Source organism: Herpailurus yagouaroundi, unplaced genomic scaffold (genome assembly GCF_014898765.1).
Source record: "Herpailurus yagouaroundi ecotype Mexico unplaced genomic scaffold, PumYag 162, whole genome shotgun sequence".
Classification (NCBI taxonomy): Eukaryota; Metazoa; Chordata; class Mammalia; order Carnivora; family Felidae; genus Herpailurus; species Herpailurus yagouaroundi.
The window spans coordinates 12,004,534-12,024,940 of NW_024412403.1; the positions used below are offsets into that span (position 1 = coordinate 12,004,534).

Consider the following 20,407-nt stretch of genomic DNA (forward strand, 5'->3'; position numbering starts at 1 on the left):
TGGCTCAGTAGGTTGGGCGTCTGACTTCGGCTCACGTCATGATCTCAACAGTTCGTGGGTTTGAGCCCCACATCAGGCTCTGTGCTGACAGCTCAGAGCCTGGAGCCTGCTTCGGATTCTGTCTCCCTGTCTCTCTCTCTGCCCCTCCTCCACTCATGCTCTGTCTCTCTGTCTCTCAAGAATGAATAAACGTTAAAAAAAAAAAAATTAAAAAAAATTTTTTTTAAGTAATCTCTATACCCAACATGGGGCTCAAACCACAATCCAAGATCAAAAGTCACAAGTTCCACCGACTGAGCTGGCCAGGTACCCCTCAGATGTTGCCTCATTTTAAACCTTATAAACATAAACATCCTTTCAAAAAAAATGTAGTTACTATGACTACCACCACTTTACAAAAGAGGAAACAAAATCTCAGAGAGGTAAAGCACCTTGCGTAAGGTTACACAACAATTTGGTGGCTTGAGACACATATTTAGGTTTTCCTGATGTAGGGATAACTGAGAACTGACTAATTCTCAGTGTACTAAATTATGCTTTGGTTACAGTGTGTTCAGATAGTTAAAAGGAAAGCAGCCAAGTCACTGGAATCTTCTTGGATTCCCAACTGAAAATGAAGTCAAGTTACAGAATTCACCCCACTCGACTGCCTAAGATTTTTAAAGGTTGAGTCCTTGATTGTAATTCCACAGGGAAAAGAAATCTAGAAATAATGTGGATTATCTGATGTTGTATCTTTGCCCATGGTTTTTGAATTTTAGTATTTGAACCCATGTTTCTTAACCTTTTTTTTCAGGAGTTCCCCAGCTCAGGAGCCTTTTTAGACGACTGTTTTCTAGTCTCTCCCTTGCCACGAAATTGATTTTGTTGAGTGAAATTGAACTCTGGAGGCATGGTTTCCTCCTGGAGGGCCACAAACCGTTGTACCATCTAAGATTCTTCACCTCCTCGGAGGTACCCTGCCTCCGAGGGATATCTGGCAACATCTAAAGGTTTTTTTGGTTGTCCTGACTGGGAGGGATGATCCTGGCATCCATAATGCGTAAGACAACTCTGACCACAAAGAATGATCCAATCCAAAGGTCAACAGCATTGAGCAACCCTGGTTTAGATAAATACCCAGGAATCGTTTTAAAAACACAAATTCCTGAGTTCTACCTCTGGAGATTCTGATTTGAGTAGTAAAAGGGCTCAGGGATCTGAGTGTTAAAAACAAACGGGCCCAGACGCAGATGATCCATAACTAACACGCAAAACATGGAAAGATGCTAACATTATTAGAGTTTACAAATTTTGCCAAAATTTTAACTTCAAACTTTGTTTACCCAAATCACATTTACAGCCCTACATTACAAACTTGCAGCACATAGTTTGTTGTTGTTGTTGTTGTTGTTGTTGTGTGTGTGTGTGTGTGTGTGTTTTACCTCAGCATTTGAAGTATTTTCCCAAAATACGACTTCATAAATTAGTGAGTAATGCTGGTTCACAGACTTGTTTTCAGACTCTTCTGGAGCGCCAATAAAGACCCGCAGGGAAACATCATTCGTGGGTTTCACGTTAATGGTTGGAGGAACAAGGACACCTAGGAAAAAAATGTACAGACACGAAGCTCAACTTGGGACTTAGGAAAACAGCGTTAAGAATTTGCATCAAATCAGAGAAACACATCCCGGAGGAAAAGCTACTGGCTTACTTTGTAACTGAGCATCAAATCTTTTTTCTTTAGACCAAACAGATGTGGTATTTCCATCAGATGCTTGAACACGGATAAGGTAAATTCCTTTTTGGAAAGTATTTTGAGGAATGGCACACTGGGTAGTTTTGACATTTTCACAGCCTGGCATTTGTTTCCATTTACCTGAGTTGTTCCCAGGAATCTTTTTAAAATAGGCACTTTTAAGACAAAAAAAAAAAATTTTTATTACAAACATAATCATTCAATAAGTATTTATGAAACACCTATAATATGCTAGACACTCTGTTAGGGACTAAGGTTACAGAGGCAAACAGTCCCCACCCTCAGTGTCTCGCAATACGGTATCAGAGACGTCCATACAACGCAGAGAACCGAAGACCTTGTTCCAGAATGTGATAAAGCACGGGTGTGCCGGGGCTGACCAGTGCCAGCACACAAAAACAGCTGCTGAATAGTCAGCAATGCTGCGAACCCATTATTAAAAGCCATTATTAAAAATCAAATTGCAGGGCCCCTGGGTGGCTCAGTGGGTTGAGCGTCCGACTTCAGCTCAGGTCATGATCTCCCGGTTTGAGAGTTCGAGCCCCAAATCGGGCTCATTGCTGTCACCCTGTCAGTGCAGAGCCTGCTTCGGGTCTTCTGTCCCCCTCTCTCTACTCCTCCCCCACTTGCACTTTCCCAAAAAGTAAATAAGATATTAAAAAAAAATCATCAAATTGTATAAGCTTACAAAGAGTTTGTATTAAAAATAAAAATACTCTGGGGCGCCTGGGTGGCGCAGTCGGTTAAGCGTCCGACTTCAGCCAGGTCACGATCTCGCGGTCTGTGAGTTCGAGCCCCGCGTCGGGCTCTGGGCTGATAGCTCAGAGCCTGGAGCCTGTTTCCGATTCTGTGTCTCCCTCTCTCTCTGCCCCTCCCCCGTTCATGCTCTGTCTCTCTCTGTCCCAAAAATAAATAAACGTTGAAAAAAAAAATTAAAAAAAAAATACTCAAAACTCTTCTCTTTTTTCATTTTCTGTCTTTTTTTTTAATTTGTAGCTGGTCAGAAGTACAGGTGACAACCTGGTTCGAAAGTCCTCTGTCCTAATTATTTGACTATATTTTATTATCTGTGCTCAAAGCTATTCACGCCTATTGTATCTATGTGGTGGACATACTGTGTAATGGAGTTTTGCTGTGCGTTTCTTCCCAAAGCCATGTTCGGTGACATCATGTTGGAAGCTTGAAAGTGAACACGGTAAAAAGAAAAAAAAAAAGTGACCACAGTGGGAGCATTTACATCATGAAAACTGGCAAACATTAAAAATAAGGCTTTTTCTTCTTCTGGAAAACCAGCTGTGAAACATCCACCCACACGCCAATGGCTGCCTGTTATAATGGGAGATGTACACCACAGGGTGATAAGAGCAAGTCTAAACAGAACGTGGGCACCTAACTGAGCCTGGGGAGGTCAAGTAAATTGCTCAGAAACCAACGGCTCGGAGCATCCCAGTTCAAGCTTGGAACTACAATAGCCTCCTAACTGGTTCTCCTGTCTTTGGGGTTTCAGTGGTTCACTGCATCACATACAATGCAGCAACCTTCACCCCTCCTTGAATATGGACCTCATGTTACCTATCCCTCAATGTAAAATTCTGAACAGCACCCAAATGCCTAGAGGGCAGTCTGAGGCTAAGCTTATCTTACTCCATCCTACCTATTCAACTTTCTCTCCCACTTCCCTCCCATGACCAAAGGTTCAACTGTTCTCAACGCGGGTCTTCTCCCACATGGTAGGCAAAATTCCAAGATGGCCCCCAAGATTCTCACCCTTGGTGCACATGTCCTATATATTCCCTCCCCTTGAGTGTGGGCAGAATCCATGAACTCTTGAGTAGGTTACATTATATGGCAAAGATACAGGGCTTTGCAAATGAAATTAAGGTCCCAAATCAGCAGACTCTTTGTTAACTGAATGACACTAAGCTTGAGGGACCTGCCTCATCAAACAGGCCCCCGAAAAGAGGTCTAGAGATCTGAGATTCTCTCTCCTGATGGCCTCCAAGGAGTAGGTCACCACAAGTCCTATAGCTTTGAGAAATGAATTCTGTCAACAACCACATGAGTGTAGGAGAGGACGCCAAGGTCCTCTATGAGGGCTGTATGAAACCACAGCCCCAGATGACACCTTGACTGCTGCCTTGGGACACCTTGAGCAGAGGGACCATGTAAGCCAGGCCTGGTCCCCTGACCCGAAGTCAGTGGGAGGTAACAGCCCTCTTTACACTGCTAAATTTGTGGTAATTTGTTACAGAGCAATAGAAAACTGTACCTCCCCCTTACCTTGACCTAACTTTATCTATCTATCTATCTATCATTTTTAAAGTTTACTTATTTAGAGAGGAGGGAGGGGCAGAGAGAGAGGAGGAGAGAGAATCCCAAGCAGGCTGTGCACTGTCAGCGCAGAGCCCAATGCGGGGCTCGTACTCACAAACTGTGAGGCCATGACCTGAGCCAAAATCAAGAGTCGGATGCTTAACCGACTGAGCCACCCAGGCGTGCTGACCTAGTTCTAAATCTCTTCGCAGCCCGAGTTTCCCGTGTGGTGTAGCTCTGCCTAATGTGCCCCGTCTCGTCCAGTTTAAAACATGTGATTCACCAATCCAGGCCTTGTTCACATCTCCTCCCCCTCCACGCGGCTCCTTTGGCCTCTCCAGCCCCACTCCCACCTTCGCATTTTCGATTTCTGTCACCTTTTAATTTGTACACCACTCCTCAGCCCCAAATCACACCTTGCTATGCAACCTCAGCTACCCGCTTTGGATTTCAGGAACCACGGGCCGTATTCGGCTGCCCCTTTACAGTCCCTTCCGGGCTCTGTACAGTGGGCCAAGTACCCAAAAGACAATTCGAGACGGGCCACCGGAAACCTCCATCCCTCTCTCGTCTGTGGCCCTATCACTCAGCATCCCGCTGGGAGGAAGTGAACACAAAAGCCTACTGCACGGTTTCCTGGTCCGTCTGAGGGTTCATGGGCATGCATGGAGGCACAGGGGCACATTTCTATTCCACGACCAACACTGAAGGACAGAGAAAGTCCAGCAGAGTCAGTATCCACTTCCCTTCGCCCTGTTTGCTTCTCACTTCTCTCCTGGCTCTTTCTTTCCTTGTGTCTGGTCCCTCTATCCCTCCGCTCTAAACAGAGCTTTCTTTCCCGTCCCTTTCCTCCCCTACGGCCCCCTTCTCCTTCCACCTGATTTGCCTCTTTATCCCCTACAACCTCCCGGTCAATGTGAACCGCGTGCAGTTCTCCCTCAACCCACTTCTGCGGCGCCTAGACGTCATCCAGTGTCGGCGAGAGCACAGTTCTCCCGGCTCTCTCCATTTCCCACTGAAGTCATCGCTAAACACCCCTGTCAAAACTAACGAAGTCGTCAAGAAAATGGGAAGGCTGACTTGAGCAAGGCAGAGTGGCTGGACTGAGATCATTTCAAGGACTCCCGGAAAAAGCGAGTTCTGAAGAACAGGTCAGGGTCACGTGTCAAGTATTGCAGAATGGGGAAATGACACACACAACGAGACACATACTTAGGAAAAAGAAAAAGAGCCAGTGGGCACTCGAGATATTATGAGAGTGTGCCCATCTTACAACAAATGAGGAAAGTGAGGCCAAAAGAGTAAGGGAATTAGCTCAGTGGCATCCAGTCAGTTACCGGCAGAGCAGGAACCGGTATTAAACATCCCGTTTCCAATATAGGGTAACGCGTCTCCATCAGTCAGCATGTGTGCCTGGAACAGTGGGGGGCTGAAGTGGAACGAAAGGAACCATAACGAACTGTGCAAAATAAACTGTGCAAAAGGAAACTAATGGACTAGGACTTACTGGAGCCACTGAGCTTGAAAAGTCGTGTTTTCAGATGCGTAATCCCACTTAAGAACATAGATGTCATTGACAGCATCAATTCGAACGTTTTCTGGTGGAGGCAGCTTATTTTCAACTAGAAGACAAAGATGACACAGAAGAGCATGCATTTTTACTTTAGGGAGATAACGTATGGTAAGAATTCTTCGCGGCACGGCAAAGAAAATAAAAGGCTTACATTTTATCACGAGGTAACGGCTAAGTGAGTTCTGGTATATGTTCACACAATGCAGTATGGTGCGGCCACTTAAAAGAATGTGATAGATCTGTATGTGCTCACGCACAAAGAGATCCTCAGTGCATTAGGTTAAACGAGGAAGTGGAAAGACAGATCTAGCACGATCCAATTTTTTTATTTTGAAAGCCAAAACCAAGAAACTGTAGGTCCGTGCGTATGCTTACACGAGCCCTGACCAAGGCAGGAAAGAGTATGTACAAAATGAGAGCAGTGCTCGTCACTTATAAACGGAACCAGGGGTAAGGAGGCAGGAGAGGAAAACTTTAAACCCTTGTGTGTTGTTTGATTTTGAAAACAAAGCATATAAAACTTTGATCAAAATAACAAACAAATCTAAGCTCCTAACCCCGGACCTTCATTACTGGCAAGATGTCATTGACGAAATATGTCAGGATGCTTTCACATTTGAACATTTCACTTATAAAGGTATACTTTTTGGAAAACTAACTGCTCCTCTGGCAGCTACTTTGTGGATTCTGAGCGAATAAAAATCAGTTTTTGTCATTAGAAATTATTTAGACTTTTAGGCAGAATTTTCATTCCTCTGGACTTGAGACAAAGAAAAAAATCCCAAAAGCTGTGACATTTTTCCCCCTTATGTAACGGCGGTGATAATGTTTTTGTTTTAACATCTATTAAACATCATATAACCTCCAGCAACCCAAGGGGGAAAAAAATGCCACAATTAATAGATTGCCCATCCGGACATACAGTTACTGAATCTAAAGCATAACTTCCTCCTTACCTGTGGTCTTTATACAATACACTGGACTATAGGCACCAATTTTTCTCGGCAAAAGTCTTGCTTTAACTTTTAAACAGTAAGTCGTCTCTGGTGAGAGTTTATAAATTTTGTCTCTGGGATAAACAGTTTTAGTCTTTATCTATAATAAAACAAATAGAATTCTGCTGTTAAAAAGTACACAGTCAAAATCTGGACCAGATCCATGTCCTTTTGCCCTTCTGCTGAACAAAGGTAAAAGTCATGCTCACTTCGGCACTTGAAGAGTTTTTCCAGATCTCTAAGCTGTAGGTAAAACTCGAACTATCCAGAGCCCACATGACACCACCTTTTGCTCCAGGTGGGGAGATGTTTATTTTTATTGCCTTATCTTCGGCTTCTAAATGTACTTTTGGAGGACCAATTTGAGCTGTAAAAAGACCAACGTATTTATTATAACAATTTCATTAACACAAGGTCAAAACATTCAGTTGGCAAATAATTCTAAGTGCTTCATATGTGCCTGGCATAGTCAAACCGAGAAAGTCCCTCGCAGAGCCTACATTTCAGTGGGGCATATGGCAAAAAACAAAACCAACCAACAAACAAAAAAGACAATCGAAAAAAACAAAAAAACGCCCAAACACCCAAATAAACGAATACATACAATGTGGTGTGCTATACGGAAAAATGAAGTGACATAAAGGGATAGAGGACAGTGGCAAGGGCTGTTTTAGGTAAATTAGTCCGGAAAAGCCTCTCTGAGACAGGTGCTCACAGGCATAAGTCACTTAAGGGCGGCAGCCACGCACATTACGTAGGGAAAAGGTATTCCTGCCCGAGGGTGCTCCAAGTGCAGAGCCTCCGAGGTGGGAATGTGCTCCCCCTTTGCAAGAGATGATGAAGAGGCTTGAATGGCTGAATGGTTGAAAAGGAGATCAGAGGAGTAGCTGGGAGCCAGATGACAAAGGAAGAAGTCCGTAGTAGTTCCTAGTTCATGTAGTTAAATCAGTGACATGTAGTTAATCAGTGTCGGGGTGAGATGGGAGGAGAGCCATGCCGCCGTGATTTACATTGTGGAAAGATCATCCTAGTTAACGTCCGAGGAAGCAGGGAGGCCGGGAAGAAGCTACTGCAGAAGTTCAAGTGGCAAGTGGGAGTGGCTTAGTGAAGGCTGGCCCAGGTGGGGGTGGGGGGTGGGGTGCAGTGACAAAGGATCCTATTCGGGACACGCTCTGAAGGTTGATCTTTCAGAATTCCTTGGCAGGCTGGAGGCAGGATGCCAAGGAGGACTCCAAGACTCTTGGCCTGGGCGAGCGAATAAATAGGTGCTGTCCTTAGAAGGGATGGAAAAAACTGCTAGAAGAGCAGGTTTTGAGGGGAGGAAATCAAGAGCTTTGGCCAGATGACCCCTAGGCATCTACGCAGGGATGCTGAATTCGAGAACGGGTGATACCAGTCTAAAGGCAAGGGGAAAAGAGTGGGGCTGGAGGTGTAAGCATGGGCCTTTTTCAAGAGCGTACAGATGGGCTCAAAAGCCAGATTAGCAGCGGATGAGCGTAGAAAGAGAAGAGGCGAGGACCGAGCCCCGTGAGCAGTGGGGCACTGAAAGGTCAGGGGGGCCGGAACAAAGCGGCAAAGGAGGGATCCGATGCGCAGGAGTGCTGGGAGGGAGCAGGGCCCTGGAGATCTAGAAGAGGGCTGGGGACTCACTCGGCGTTGACGTCACCAGGGTACTGGACGAGAGTGGTTTTGTGTAGTGATGAGGGACGGAATTGACGTAGAAGGCTGCAGGCTGAGCGGCAGGCAGAGAAGTGCAGAGAGGGATACAGATCATTGTTGGGAGTTTTTTTTTGTTTTACTATTTATCTGGTTTTGAGAGAGAGAGAGAGAGAGAGAGAGAGAGAGAGAATGTGAGCAAGCAGGGGAAGGGCAGAAAGAGAGGGAGGCACAGAATCGGAAGCAGGCTCCAGGCTCCGAGCTGTCAGCACAGAGCCTGACACGGGGCACGAACCGCGAGATCACGACCTGAGCCGAAGTCGGACGCTTAACCGATGAGTCACCTAGGTGGCCCGCTTTTTTTTTTTTTAACGGGAGACTTCACATCGTGCAAATGAACAGGCTTACGAAGTGAGCTGTTGCAGTGAGATTTGATGAAGAATATACTGTAACTCAGCTGGCAACTTCTTACCTTTTTCAAACGGGGCGAATGCGTCAACGTGATGCCATGGAGAAGTCTCGTTTCCTTTCTCTGCTCTTACACGCAATTTGACTTCTTCGTAAACATTTAGCTTGAGTGAAGAAAAGTCGCATTTGGTACTGGTAACAGATTGACACCCAGGCAATTTTAGCCAAGTATCATTTCTGGGTCTTTAAAATAAAAAGGCAAATAAATGCATAAGAAAATATATAAATACAAGTGTTAAACACAGTCTCTGTTTACTGACATTATAAAGCTGGTCTAAGTAGTTATTTTTTCTATTTGAGGTCCTGTTGACGTTTTCCTCCGCAACTCTGCACTTTCTCAATACATATATACCAAGTTGTTATTTATAAAATGGAATAATTCTGACAGTTAATGTTTTTGAGAGAGAGAGAAAGAGAGAGAGAGAAAGAGAGAGAGAAAGAGAGAGAGAGAAAGAGAGACAGTGTGCGTGCACAAGTGCAAGAGAGAATCCCAAGCAGGCTCCATTGCCAGCACGGAGCCCAGTGTGGGGCTCAATCCCATGACTGTGGGGTTAAGACCCGACCCAAAATCAAGAGCTGGATACCTAACTGACTGAGCCACCCAGGAACCCCGTGACAGAGTTAATTTTTTACTACAGTTCTATAATTTTGTGACGGTTTGTATTAGGAAGGATTTCAAAAAAGCAGAGAAAGAAATAACATGTAAGGTAACAGCGAACTTTGTTAAGAATAGTTGTGTGACTTCTGGCCAGCTGTCTTGTGTTTCTGGATCTTTTCCTTATCGAAAATTTGGTAACTGGATTTGATGATGCCCTTCTTTTAAAAAAATTTTTTTTTTAAATGTTTATTTTTATTTTTGAGAGACAGACTGCAAAGAGGGGAGGAGAAGAGAAAGAGGGAGACACAGAATCCAAAGCAGGCTCCAAGCTCCGACTGTCAGCACGGAGCCCGATGCGGGGCTTGAACCCACGAACCGTGAGATCATGACCTGAGCCGAAGTCGGACGCTCAACCGACTGAGCCACCCAGGCGCCCCGATGACGCCCTTCTAAACTTATCCTACGAATAGATTTACCAGACCAAAGAAAGACCTCAGAATCAGCATGGTTTGGTAACTTCCCCTGCCCTCATCAACACCAAACCGTCCCTTTGGCTCGCTGATTGCAGTAATTCTGCTACATCACTAGAGACAAAGAACTTAAAATGTTAACCTAAATTAACAAATTCTTTGAAGTGGATTTAGTCCATTCAAAAGTAGAACTGATCAGTATTAGATTCTTCAAAAAACAGGAAGAAATCAAATTGGCAAGGAGGGCCTAAAAGGGAAAGGGTCATGTTGCCACATGTCACTTTGCCTGACCTACCGAGGAGGCTAACGGGAAGGTGAGAGGAAACTTGCCAGGTTTCGAAATTTTTTGCCTATGTGAAGCCCTGTCTACCTTCAACCAGGCAGAGGAACTATCTGGTGAGAAGGCATTTTTGTCAAGATGAATTCATGGCTCCAGCCTAAGCTGCTCCTCGGAGGGGAGGGGGGCGAGGAGGGAAGGAGAATATTGTAGATTTCATTTTAAAAATGCTTTAAGGGGGCGCCTGGGTGGCTCAGTCGGTTAAGCATCCGACTTCGGCTCAGGTCATGATCTCGTGGTCCGTGAGTTCGAGCCCCGCATCAGGCTCTGTGCTAACAGCTCAGAGCCTGGAGCCTGTTTCAGATTCTGTGTCTCCCTCTCTCTCTGACCCTCCCCCGTTCATGCTGTCTCTCCCTGTCTCAAAAATAAATAAACGTTAAAAAAAAAAAAATTAAAAAATGCTTTAAGGGGCACCTGGGTGGCTCAGGTGCTTGAGCAATTAACTCTTGATTTCAGCTCAGATCACGATCCCAGGGTTGTGGGATTGAGCCCTGCGTCAAGCTCCATGCTCAGCCTACTTGGGTGCGCGCTCTCTCTCTTTCTTTCTTTCTTTTTTTTTTTTAATTTTTTTTTCAACGTTTTTTATTTATTTTGGGACAGAGAGAGACAGAGCATGAACGGGGGAGGGGCAGAGAGAGAGGGAGACACAGAATCGGAAACAGGCTCCAGGCTCCGAGCCATCAGCCCAGAGCCTGACACGGGGCTCGAACTCACGGACCGCGAGATCGTGACCTGGCTGAAGTCGGACGCTTAACCGACTGCGCCACCCAGGCGCCCCTCTCTCTCTTTCAAATAAATAAATAAATAAATAAATAAATAAATAAATAAATAAAGGAAATACATGGAAATAAAAATGCTTTCAGACAACAGACTCCAGGGGTGATCTATCCACATAAGTTCTTTGAGGACCCCAATACAAGTCTGTCTCATTTTTTAAAAAAGAAACCTTTGAAAAATCTGCCAAAAACATACACTAGTATGTGGAAAGCTTCATTCCTGGCCGGTTTCCCTTTTTTATTTTACTCATCTGAGCTGTGAGGTTAGAGCTGGCATTTAATGATACCATTCCTGAGACACTTTTCCACACCAGAATCTATTTTTTATTTTGAGAGAGAAAGAGTGGGGGTGGGGCAGAGAGAGAGAGACAGAGACAGAGACAGAGAACCCTAAGCAGGCTCCCCACTCAGAATGGAGCCCGACGCAGGGCTAGATCCCACAACCCTGGGATCATGATCTGAGCTGAAATCAAGTTGGATGCTCAACTGACTGATCCAGCCAGGCATCCCCAGAATCTATTTTTAAAAATCCAGAAACTCTTAATATAAACAGAAAACCTTATAAAAATTTTGTGGGTTTTTTTGTTTTGTTTTAATATTTGAGAGAGAGAGAGAGAGAGAGCATGAGCAGGGGAGGAACAAAGAGAGAGGGAGACACAGAATCCAGAGCAGGTGCCAGGCTCTGAGCTGTCAGCACAGAGCCCCATGGGGGGCTTGAACTTAACGAGCAGTGTGATCATGACCTGAGCCAAAGTCGGACGCTTAACCAACTGAGCCACCCAGGGGCCCCGACCTTATAAAACTTCTAAAACCAAGTCTTGACATGGTTCTAACCCACTCTCACTCTTTACCTCTTTCCTGTTCCAGGAGATGCACTTACATCCTTGATTCCGATGCTTCTGTAGACGAGGGAGCTAATGCAGCGGTAGCTGCTTTTATGTTACTTAAAGAAAAAACAAACCCCAAACTCAACTTTATCATAAAAGTATTTAGATCGGAACAAAATAGAATTTGAAACTGATTATGTAACCAACACAAAACTCATTTCATAAAACCAGTGTCATAACATAATCACCTGCCACCTTTGTCTTTCCTATTCACGGATATATTCTAAGCGCCCACAGGAGGATTCGGCACAGGAGGCACTCAGTGTTTATTGAATGAAAGAATCAATACTAAACACTACATACATCATAATGAACTGTAGATATAGGTTACAAACACTGATGTCTTAGCATGTGTTCTACAGACGCCGGAATCCTAACAGCTTTTTTATGCGGCATTTATCACCAGTGCCTATGTCCTATGTTCTGAGAAACACTACGTTAAAAAATATTTGTTTGCTGCTGTGATTAACTACACTTCCACTGATCATTTACTCCATGTCAGTGCTCTGGGCACCTTCCATACAACTGTTCTATATACTTCTAACAGGCTTCAGAGTTAGACACCTTATTTCAGGGGTGCCCCATCTCAGCGTGCCCGGGGTGGTGCTGGTTGTAGTTTGTTGTTCTCGCTTATCTAAAATGAACTGCCCCTTCTAACTCCGAAAAGTGTCTTGGTTTGGATGATAAACATATATGGTCATATTAGTTTTTATTATCACAACGTAACAGGCAAGAAAACTGGGACAGAATAGGTAGCAAGGGACGGCTCTAAACCCAAGCAGCCTGGCCCAAGTCTGCACGACACTACACCATCGCCACACTGTCTCCTTAAGCTGGTGGTCTGGCATATTTTTACAAGGCGATTATTTATAAAGCTAGTAGAACAGGGTAGAATAAGAACACCGTGACATAATGCATTCGATGCTAAAGTCAGAAAGGGTAAAAGGCTATTATGGGCTGGAGAATTCAGGATAAGCAACAGGATGCGGAGGAACGACAGTACAAGGGCGCTGTCTATGACTATTCTTTATTAAAAGGGTAACTGTAATTAAGAGCATCTAGGGGCGCCTGGGTGGCTCTGTCGGTTGAGTGTCCGACTTCGGCTCAGGTCACGATCTCGCGGCTCGTGAGTTTGAGCCCCGCGTCGGGCTCTGGGCTGATGGCTCGGAGCCTGGAGCCTGCTTCGGATTCTGTGTCTCCTTCTCTCTCCACCCCTTCCCTGATCATGCTCTGTCTCTGTCTCTCAAAAATGAATAAACGTTAAAAAAAATTAAAAAAAAAGAGTATCCGAAACGACCTTTGTTATACAGAAAGCCGTTGTTTCATGAGAAAGTTCTCAACGAGAGCAAAGAACAAAAGTGACAAAACTCCAAGTTCAACTTAAAAGAGTTTCTAGAGCTAAATTCTTAAATAATTAATTCCGAGAAAAACCACGTATGTACGTATACAAGTTCGTGTGTGTACACGCACACACACATATATCTATGTACACATGCACAAGTACACACATGCTAATTACTAAAGTTGTGGGATTAATCTCACAGTTCTATTAACAACCAACTGGAGGGGGCGCCCGGGTGGCTCAGTCGGTTAAGCGTCCAACTTCAGCTCAGGTCATGATCTCACGGTTCGTGAGTTCGAGCCCTGTGTCAGGCTGTCTACTGTCAGCACAGAAGCCCCCTTCGGATCCTCTGCCCCCTCTCTCTGCCCCTCCCCTGCTCATTCTCTCTCTCTCTCTCTCAAAATAAATAAATAAACCTAAAAAAACAAACAAAACTCCAAAGAACAATCAATGGGAGAAGGAGGGTGCCGGGGCTGTGGTTGAAGTGGGAGCGTCCTGGTTCTGGAGGTCCTGCACCCCGTTTCTTCACCGCCCAATTACCGGCCGCTCTTTCTTGGACACAGATCACCCCGGACAGGGATCACTTAACACCCAGGACACCCAAAGCAAAGTACTGTGCTTCCTGAGCTGTGTTCCTTGTGTAATCCTTTCTTCTGCAACTCCCCACCTGCCCAATTATCTTGGCAGCTATTACGTAGGAAATTAGCACCAGGGAGGAGACAGAAACTCCAGAAACAGGGTCTGTGGAAATGCGAGGTCTTGTATCTAAAATGAAAACATTGTGCCTAATGGAGATAGTAAAGCCTGACCGGCAGGGTGCGGGTGGCCTTTTCCAAGACCATGGATAGACCTTTTGGGGCCCCCTCCCATGTCCTCAAGACACGTTCAAGTTCCGACCCTAATTTATACTCAAAGAAGGCGGGGCGTCTAGAAGAGAAAAGCGTGGTCTACAGAAGCTGTCTGCTGTCCTTATGCCCCAAACCTCTTTTGCTGAAACACCCAAAGATGAATTTGTAGAAATGAAGGCATAAATATCACACAGACATAAAATTCCTCTAGAAGATGGAAAAGCCAATGGTTTCCCAACCCTGAGAAGTAAATGACAGGGTTACAATGGTTTGAAATTATCCAGGTGGTTCTTGCAAACCAATCAGTAGAGTCACATACACTTGATAATCTGCTGAGAAAGTCACGTTCCCGCCAGCTGGATCGCTCCCATTCCACCTCAGGGTGAAGGTATCATCAATGATGTGGACCTCTACATTTTCAGGAGATTTTAGATTTGTTCCCCCTATAAATAAAGGCAACAAAAAAGAACACAGTTACATATACACCGTGCATATTCTTTAAAACGTGAGTCTTCCTTTCACATCACTGATCAAAGGGTGAATGCATTCAAATATAATAAAGCATATACAAAAATCTACAACAAAAACCCAATGAGTGCTTGCGGCCCAGGGGGGCTGCTAATTATATCTCTGCATTTGAGAAAGCTGGAGAAAGGCTGAGGTTTTTTTAATCTGCAAAAAGTTAGCCTTATATGGCAAATGCATCTCAGTAAAGCGGGAGAAAAGAAACAAAGGGAAATTGTCTTTTATTTGAAAAAATGTCTCTTTGCCCAAAAAATGTGAAAATGTAATTCAAAAGGATACATGCACCCCTATGTTTACTGCAGCTTTATCTACAATAGCCAAGTTATGGGGGCAGCCCAAGTGTCTGTCAGTAGCTGAACAGAAAAAGAAGATGTGGTGTGTAGGTATAATGGAATATTATTCAGCTGTAAAACAGAATGAAATCTTACCATTTGCAACAACATGGAGAGAGCCAGAGAATATAATGCTAAGCGAAGTAAGTCAGGCAGAGAAATACAAACACCGTATGATCTCATTAATATGTGCAAGTTTAAAAATTCTTTTAAATGTTTTTATTTATTTTTGAGACAGAGAGAGACAGAGCATGAGCAGGGGAGGGGCAGAGAGAGAGGGAGACACAGAATCGCAAGCAGGCTTCCAGGCTCTGAGCTGTGAGCACAGAGCCCGACGTGGGGTTCGAAATCACAGACTGTGAGATCATGACCTGAGCTGAAGTCGGACGCTTAACCGACTGAGCCACCCAGGCGCCCCTTCTTTTAATATGTGCAATTTAAGAAACAAAATGAGCAAAGGAAAAAAGAGACAAACCACGAAACAGATTAACTGTAGAGAACAAACTAATGGTTAACAGAGGGAGGGTAGGTGGGGGATGGGTGAACTAGGAGATGGGGATTAATGCCCTCATCATGATGACAAAAATAAATAAATAAATAAATAAATAAATAAATAAATAAATAAATAAATACAAACTAATTAATTAAAAAAAAAAAAAGACCTTGGGGCACCTGGGTGGCTCAGTCAGTTGAGCGTCTGACTTCAGCTCAGATCACGGTCTCGTGGTTTGTGAGTTCAAGCCCTTCCCTCTGTCCCTCTCTCTCTGTCCCTCCCCTACTTGTGCTCTCTCGAAAAGAAATTAAACATTAAAAAAAAAAACAAAAAAGACCTACCAGCAAAAAGATTACAACTTGCTGAAATCTCAGATTACAGTTGGCATTTTTTAGCACTAAAAGTATTCTTTAGTTAAGGTTTAAAAAAAAAGAAAAAATAGTCTGTATAAACATTTTCTTTGATCTTAGAAGCAATGAGAGGATACAGGGTTCCACTGTGTAACAAACAGCCTCAGTTTGGTTTCACATTCTATGTTCACACTTCATATTTTCTGATAGAGAATGAGACAGGTGTGATTCAAAGTGAACAGCTACAGGGGCGCCTGGGTGGCGCAGTCGGTTGAGCGTCCGACTTCAGCCAGGTCACGATCTCGCGGTCCGGGAGTTCGAGCCCCGCGACGGGCTCTGGGCTGATGGCTCAGAGCCTGGAGCCTGTTTCCGATTCTGTGTCTCCCTCTCTCTCTCTGCCCCTCCCCCGTTCATGCTCTGTCTCTCTCTGTCCCAAAAATAAATAAAACGTTGAAAAACAAAAAACAAAAAACAAAGTCAACAGCTACTGACAGAAATCAAATATTCACATGACAAAATCGAGAGATAGAGGTATGAATGTTGATCATGTCAGCCGAGCCCTACAGGAACTTGCAAAGGTGTTCATTAACAAGCCTGAACCCTTCTGTTTTTGTTTTTTAAGAATTTTTTTTTTCATGTTTTATTTATTATTGAGAGAGTATGCGCTGGGGAAGGGCAGAGAGAGAGGGAGACACAGAATCTGAAGCAGGCGCCAGGCTCCGAGCTGTCAGCACAGCCCAATGCAGGGCTCGAACTCGTGAACTGCGAGATCATGACCTAAGCCGAAGTCGGATGTTTACCCGACTGAGCCACCCAGGCGCCCCTCTTCTGTTTATTTTTAAGGACTTCTATCTAGAGATCTGCTTTATTTCTTATGCTTTGAGTACAAATCTTCCCCCAGTTGGATTTCCTGTCTTCTTATTTTTCCCTTTTGGCCCCTCCAACCTGAATTTTTCTTCCTCTCACACTCCAGACCCAGCTCACGGAAGCTCAAATACTGAAGCTCAAATACTGCGGCCCATACTAACCTTGCTCTTTATATGCTGTAGCAGGAATCCATTTGCTTAATTTCACACTAAAGTAGATACTCAATACAGTACCTGACATCTAGCAGGACCTCAAAACTCATTGAAAGAAGATGTTACAAACAAACAAACTAAAAAACAAAACTCAATTGCTTCTTTGTGTCACGCACATATCTGCCATCAGATTACAAATTCCTTAAGGGCAGGGTCTGTATAGCTTCATACTTAACCTGCATTTCTCAGTAGCGTAATGCTGAGTTCACAGGAATTTCTTCAACATCACAAAGGACTGATCTTTCGTTATGACAAACTACAGTTTTTTAAAGACTGGCTTTAAAATGTATTCCTACCGTATTTCTAGCCTTTACTTCTGCCTCAAGGCAAGCAATTATCTCCTTGCAGACTTTCGACCATAGGAGTCCAGATGTAGAACTTTCTTTATTGGGACTGCTTCCTCTATTTTCCAGCTGGAGATATTATGGTATGCAGTCAAAAGGGGAGGCATCTTAGAAAACATCTGAATTTTTTTTTTTTTTTTTTACTTTGGGGAGCTCCTTATTGAGTCTCCCCTCCCTCAATTTTCTTTTTTACATTCATTTTCTCTGTGGCTTCATCACTGAGACTACTTTTCCTTATTGCACTCCTCTAAACTTTATTCCCATCCCGTTTGTTGTAATTTTCTGGATTCTACGCAGCCAAAGGGCAGTGATTGGGTTTATGGGAATCAATAAAAGATCTGAAAGCATTTATAGTCTCCAGTTTAGACAGCCTAATTCCAGCAATTCTGAGCCTTGAGACAAGAGGACATTGATGGGGTAGGACCAGGGATTTCCTCTGGGATGCAGTCCTTCTACTGCTGACTGAGAGAGACCCTGAAGTTAGGGGCATCTTGGCATTTGGGAGACCACCAAATAATTGACTGAGAAATGCAAAAGGACTTGGAAATAGTCATTAAGTAGCATCTTCGATTTCAGATTTTGTCCTATTACTGTCAGCAATCTCCTTTTGACAACAAGTCTATTTCACCTTTGTACCGTGTACAATTTACACAATTGGTTGCTTCCAGCTTTTCACATGCCTACTGATGGTCAGAAATGATTTACTATCTTCTTAAGTCTGACATAAATCCAAACACATACATCCTCCCATATTAAATTTCCTCCCACATGTTGGATAATTTTCTGAAGCTAGGGTCCAGAATTGCATTTACTAGGTTTAAAAAGTATGAATATTTTTATGACTTTGAAAGAGAGCAACATTAGGATCTCAATAACTGTTTACTGAATTGAGACACGGTTTCAGGAGCAGCAGCATAGCTCGCGGCTAAAGCCCTGGTTATTTTTTAAGGCTCTAGTCAAGCTGCCGGATTTTTCAAAGAGACACGAAGGCGACAGGAAGGCTCTGAACACCCAGCACCGCGGGGGTGGGAACCCGGGGAGGGATGGCGAGGAGGGCGTCCCCTGCCGGGGGACGGGGGCGCTGGCTCCCAAGCAAGCGGCGTGGAAGGATCCTCGAACACTATTTCCTCTTGATTTTCGATTTGAGCGCTGTGACCACGGACGAGCAGAGGTCTCCCAGACATCAGCCCCTTCCACCGGCCTCCAAGGGCGGAGGCTTCCAACGCCCCTACCGCCCAGCCTGATGCCCACCCCCCACCCCAGACCCCTCGTCTCTCACCTGCGGCTGCGGGCAAAGTCCACGGCGCTCCAGCAACCAGCATCAGGGTCGTCGCGCCCAGGAGGGAGAACATCCTCCGCTGGCCACCGCCGGCCGGGCCAGTCACATCCTCGGTCACCTCGGGCAGAACCCCACAACGCAAGGCAACCTTCGGCGCAAAAGCGGCTTCTCGCTCCGCCCCTCGCCCCGCCCACTGCACAGTCACCTCCTGTCCGCGACCACCTCCCACCCCTGACCCCGCGCTCGCCCCGCCTCCCCGCGCCCGCCCCCGACGAGCGCTCGCCCCGCCCCCCCGCGCACGCCCCGCCCACCCACGCTCGCCCCGCCCTCTGCGCGGGCTCCCCCTCCTACGAGTCTGGGGCGCTGGTGGACTCCGGCGAGGAGGGAGGTGAGACGGCCGCTCGCTCCCCGAGTGGCGGTGGGCAGTATGTTGTGCTCCTCACTCCTCCTTTTTCCCGCCAGTGACCGCCCATGGCGGCTCACCCTCTCATTCCGGAAAGACCACGCCCAACTGGAGGCCTTGACCCTCGCAAGAATGCGGCGCGCGCTTGCACTGGCCTTAGAGCCCAGGAGTTATCCAGCCTCTTGTCCTCTAATTGCGGCGGGAGGCCTTGGAAATGCCGCGTAGGGCGGCTTGGGGGTTCAGGGAGGCAGGAATGAGGAAGCTGCTGAGCGGGCCAGGCCGTTTCCGTGCAGAGCGCTGTGAACGAAGGGCAAGAGTGTCCATAGGTAAACCAAGATGTTTCGAGCACTCGTTTTCGGGGCGACCTGGCCGAGGGGCCCCCGAGACCCTGGGAGAGAGTCCTGACGGCCTCCGGGCTTGGGGTGGTCTCCAAGACAGTGGTCTCTAAGCATTTTTGATCGATCGTTTTCCCTTAGCTGTAAACACTATGGGTCCACCATTTAAATGGTTATTTAAATGCTTAAATAACAGATTATGTACATTATTGAAATATGCAAAACGAAAAATATAAAGGATGAGAGATGAAATAAGCAACGCTAGCTGTTAATTACAACTAAAGGATATTATCAATTATGTGATACAATGAATATTTGTAGAGAACAATGCACTTGGTATTTGCCTTGTAAACAACGTTGAAGCATAATTTACATACCATGAGATTCAGCCATTTTAAGTGAGAAATGATTTTTAGTAAGTCTAACCAGTTGTTAAGCCTCATTTTTGTTTTTACACCAAAAACTTACTACTTTGTGATTCAGGAAACTTTTAGGTTTAATTCTGAGTTTGTCAGTTCTTTGTTTTGTTTTGTTTTGTTTTAAGTGTTTATTCTTTTTGAGGGTGGGGGAGGGGACAGAGAGAGGAAGACACAGAATCTGAAGCAGGCTCCAGGCTCTGAGCTGTCAGCACAGAGCCTAACAGAGGTGGAACTCACAGACTGGGAGATCATGACCTGAGCTGAAGTCGCCGCTTAAGGGACTGAGCCACCAGGCGTCCCAGTCAGTTCTTTGTTTTAAGGATGTGGTAGATGGAAAAATAACCCACGAGAATATGTGGGGCCAAATGGAAAAGGGAAATTCCTGGTTCCACTTACTAAATCATACTTATTTTTAAAGACTTTACAATGACTTTTTGACTTCAGGTTTTTATTAAAATTTCCATTTCCTGTTGTCCAAATTGTTCTTGCAAACTGGTTGGAATAGGTTGCAGTTTTATATTTAAAACTATGGGCCCAAAACATTTCATGAACTGAAACAGTCCATCTGAAATATTTTAAAATATGTTGGTAGATCCCCCCTACCCTAGCTTTTTTTTTTTTTTTTTTTTTTTTTAATGTTTCAAAGGGGGTGGGCAGAGGGAGAGAGGAGAGAATCTTAAGCAGGCTGCCATGACCCTGGGACCAAGACCTGAACAGAAATCAAGAGTCAGAGGTTCAACAGGCTAAACCACCCAGATGCCCCTCCTCCACTTTTAAAAATGGGAAGCTAGAGTTTTTTTACAGATGCACATAGCATTTTTGGCAACATAAATCACATCCATATGGA

General features: G+C 45.0%; 1 protein-coding gene across 1 annotated transcript in view; it reads right to left on the reverse strand.

Annotated features, from left to right (window-relative positions):
- The window catches only part of IFNAR1 (interferon alpha and beta receptor subunit 1), a 27,447-nt gene extending 8,876 nt beyond the window's left edge, over positions 1-18,571 (reverse strand). The window contains 9 exon segments of the mRNA XM_040484020.1: positions 916-947; positions 1,341-1,582; positions 1,694-1,893; positions 5,559-5,673; positions 6,581-6,719; positions 6,829-6,986; positions 8,748-8,926; positions 14,321-14,444; positions 18,404-18,571. Coding sequence (XP_040339954.1) covers positions 916-947; positions 1,341-1,582; positions 1,694-1,893; positions 5,559-5,673; positions 6,581-6,719; positions 6,829-6,986; positions 8,748-8,926; positions 14,321-14,444; positions 18,404-18,476 — 1,262 coding nt within the window. The 5' untranslated portion in view covers positions 18,477-18,571.
- Positions 18,572-20,407: the final 1,836 nt, after the last annotated feature.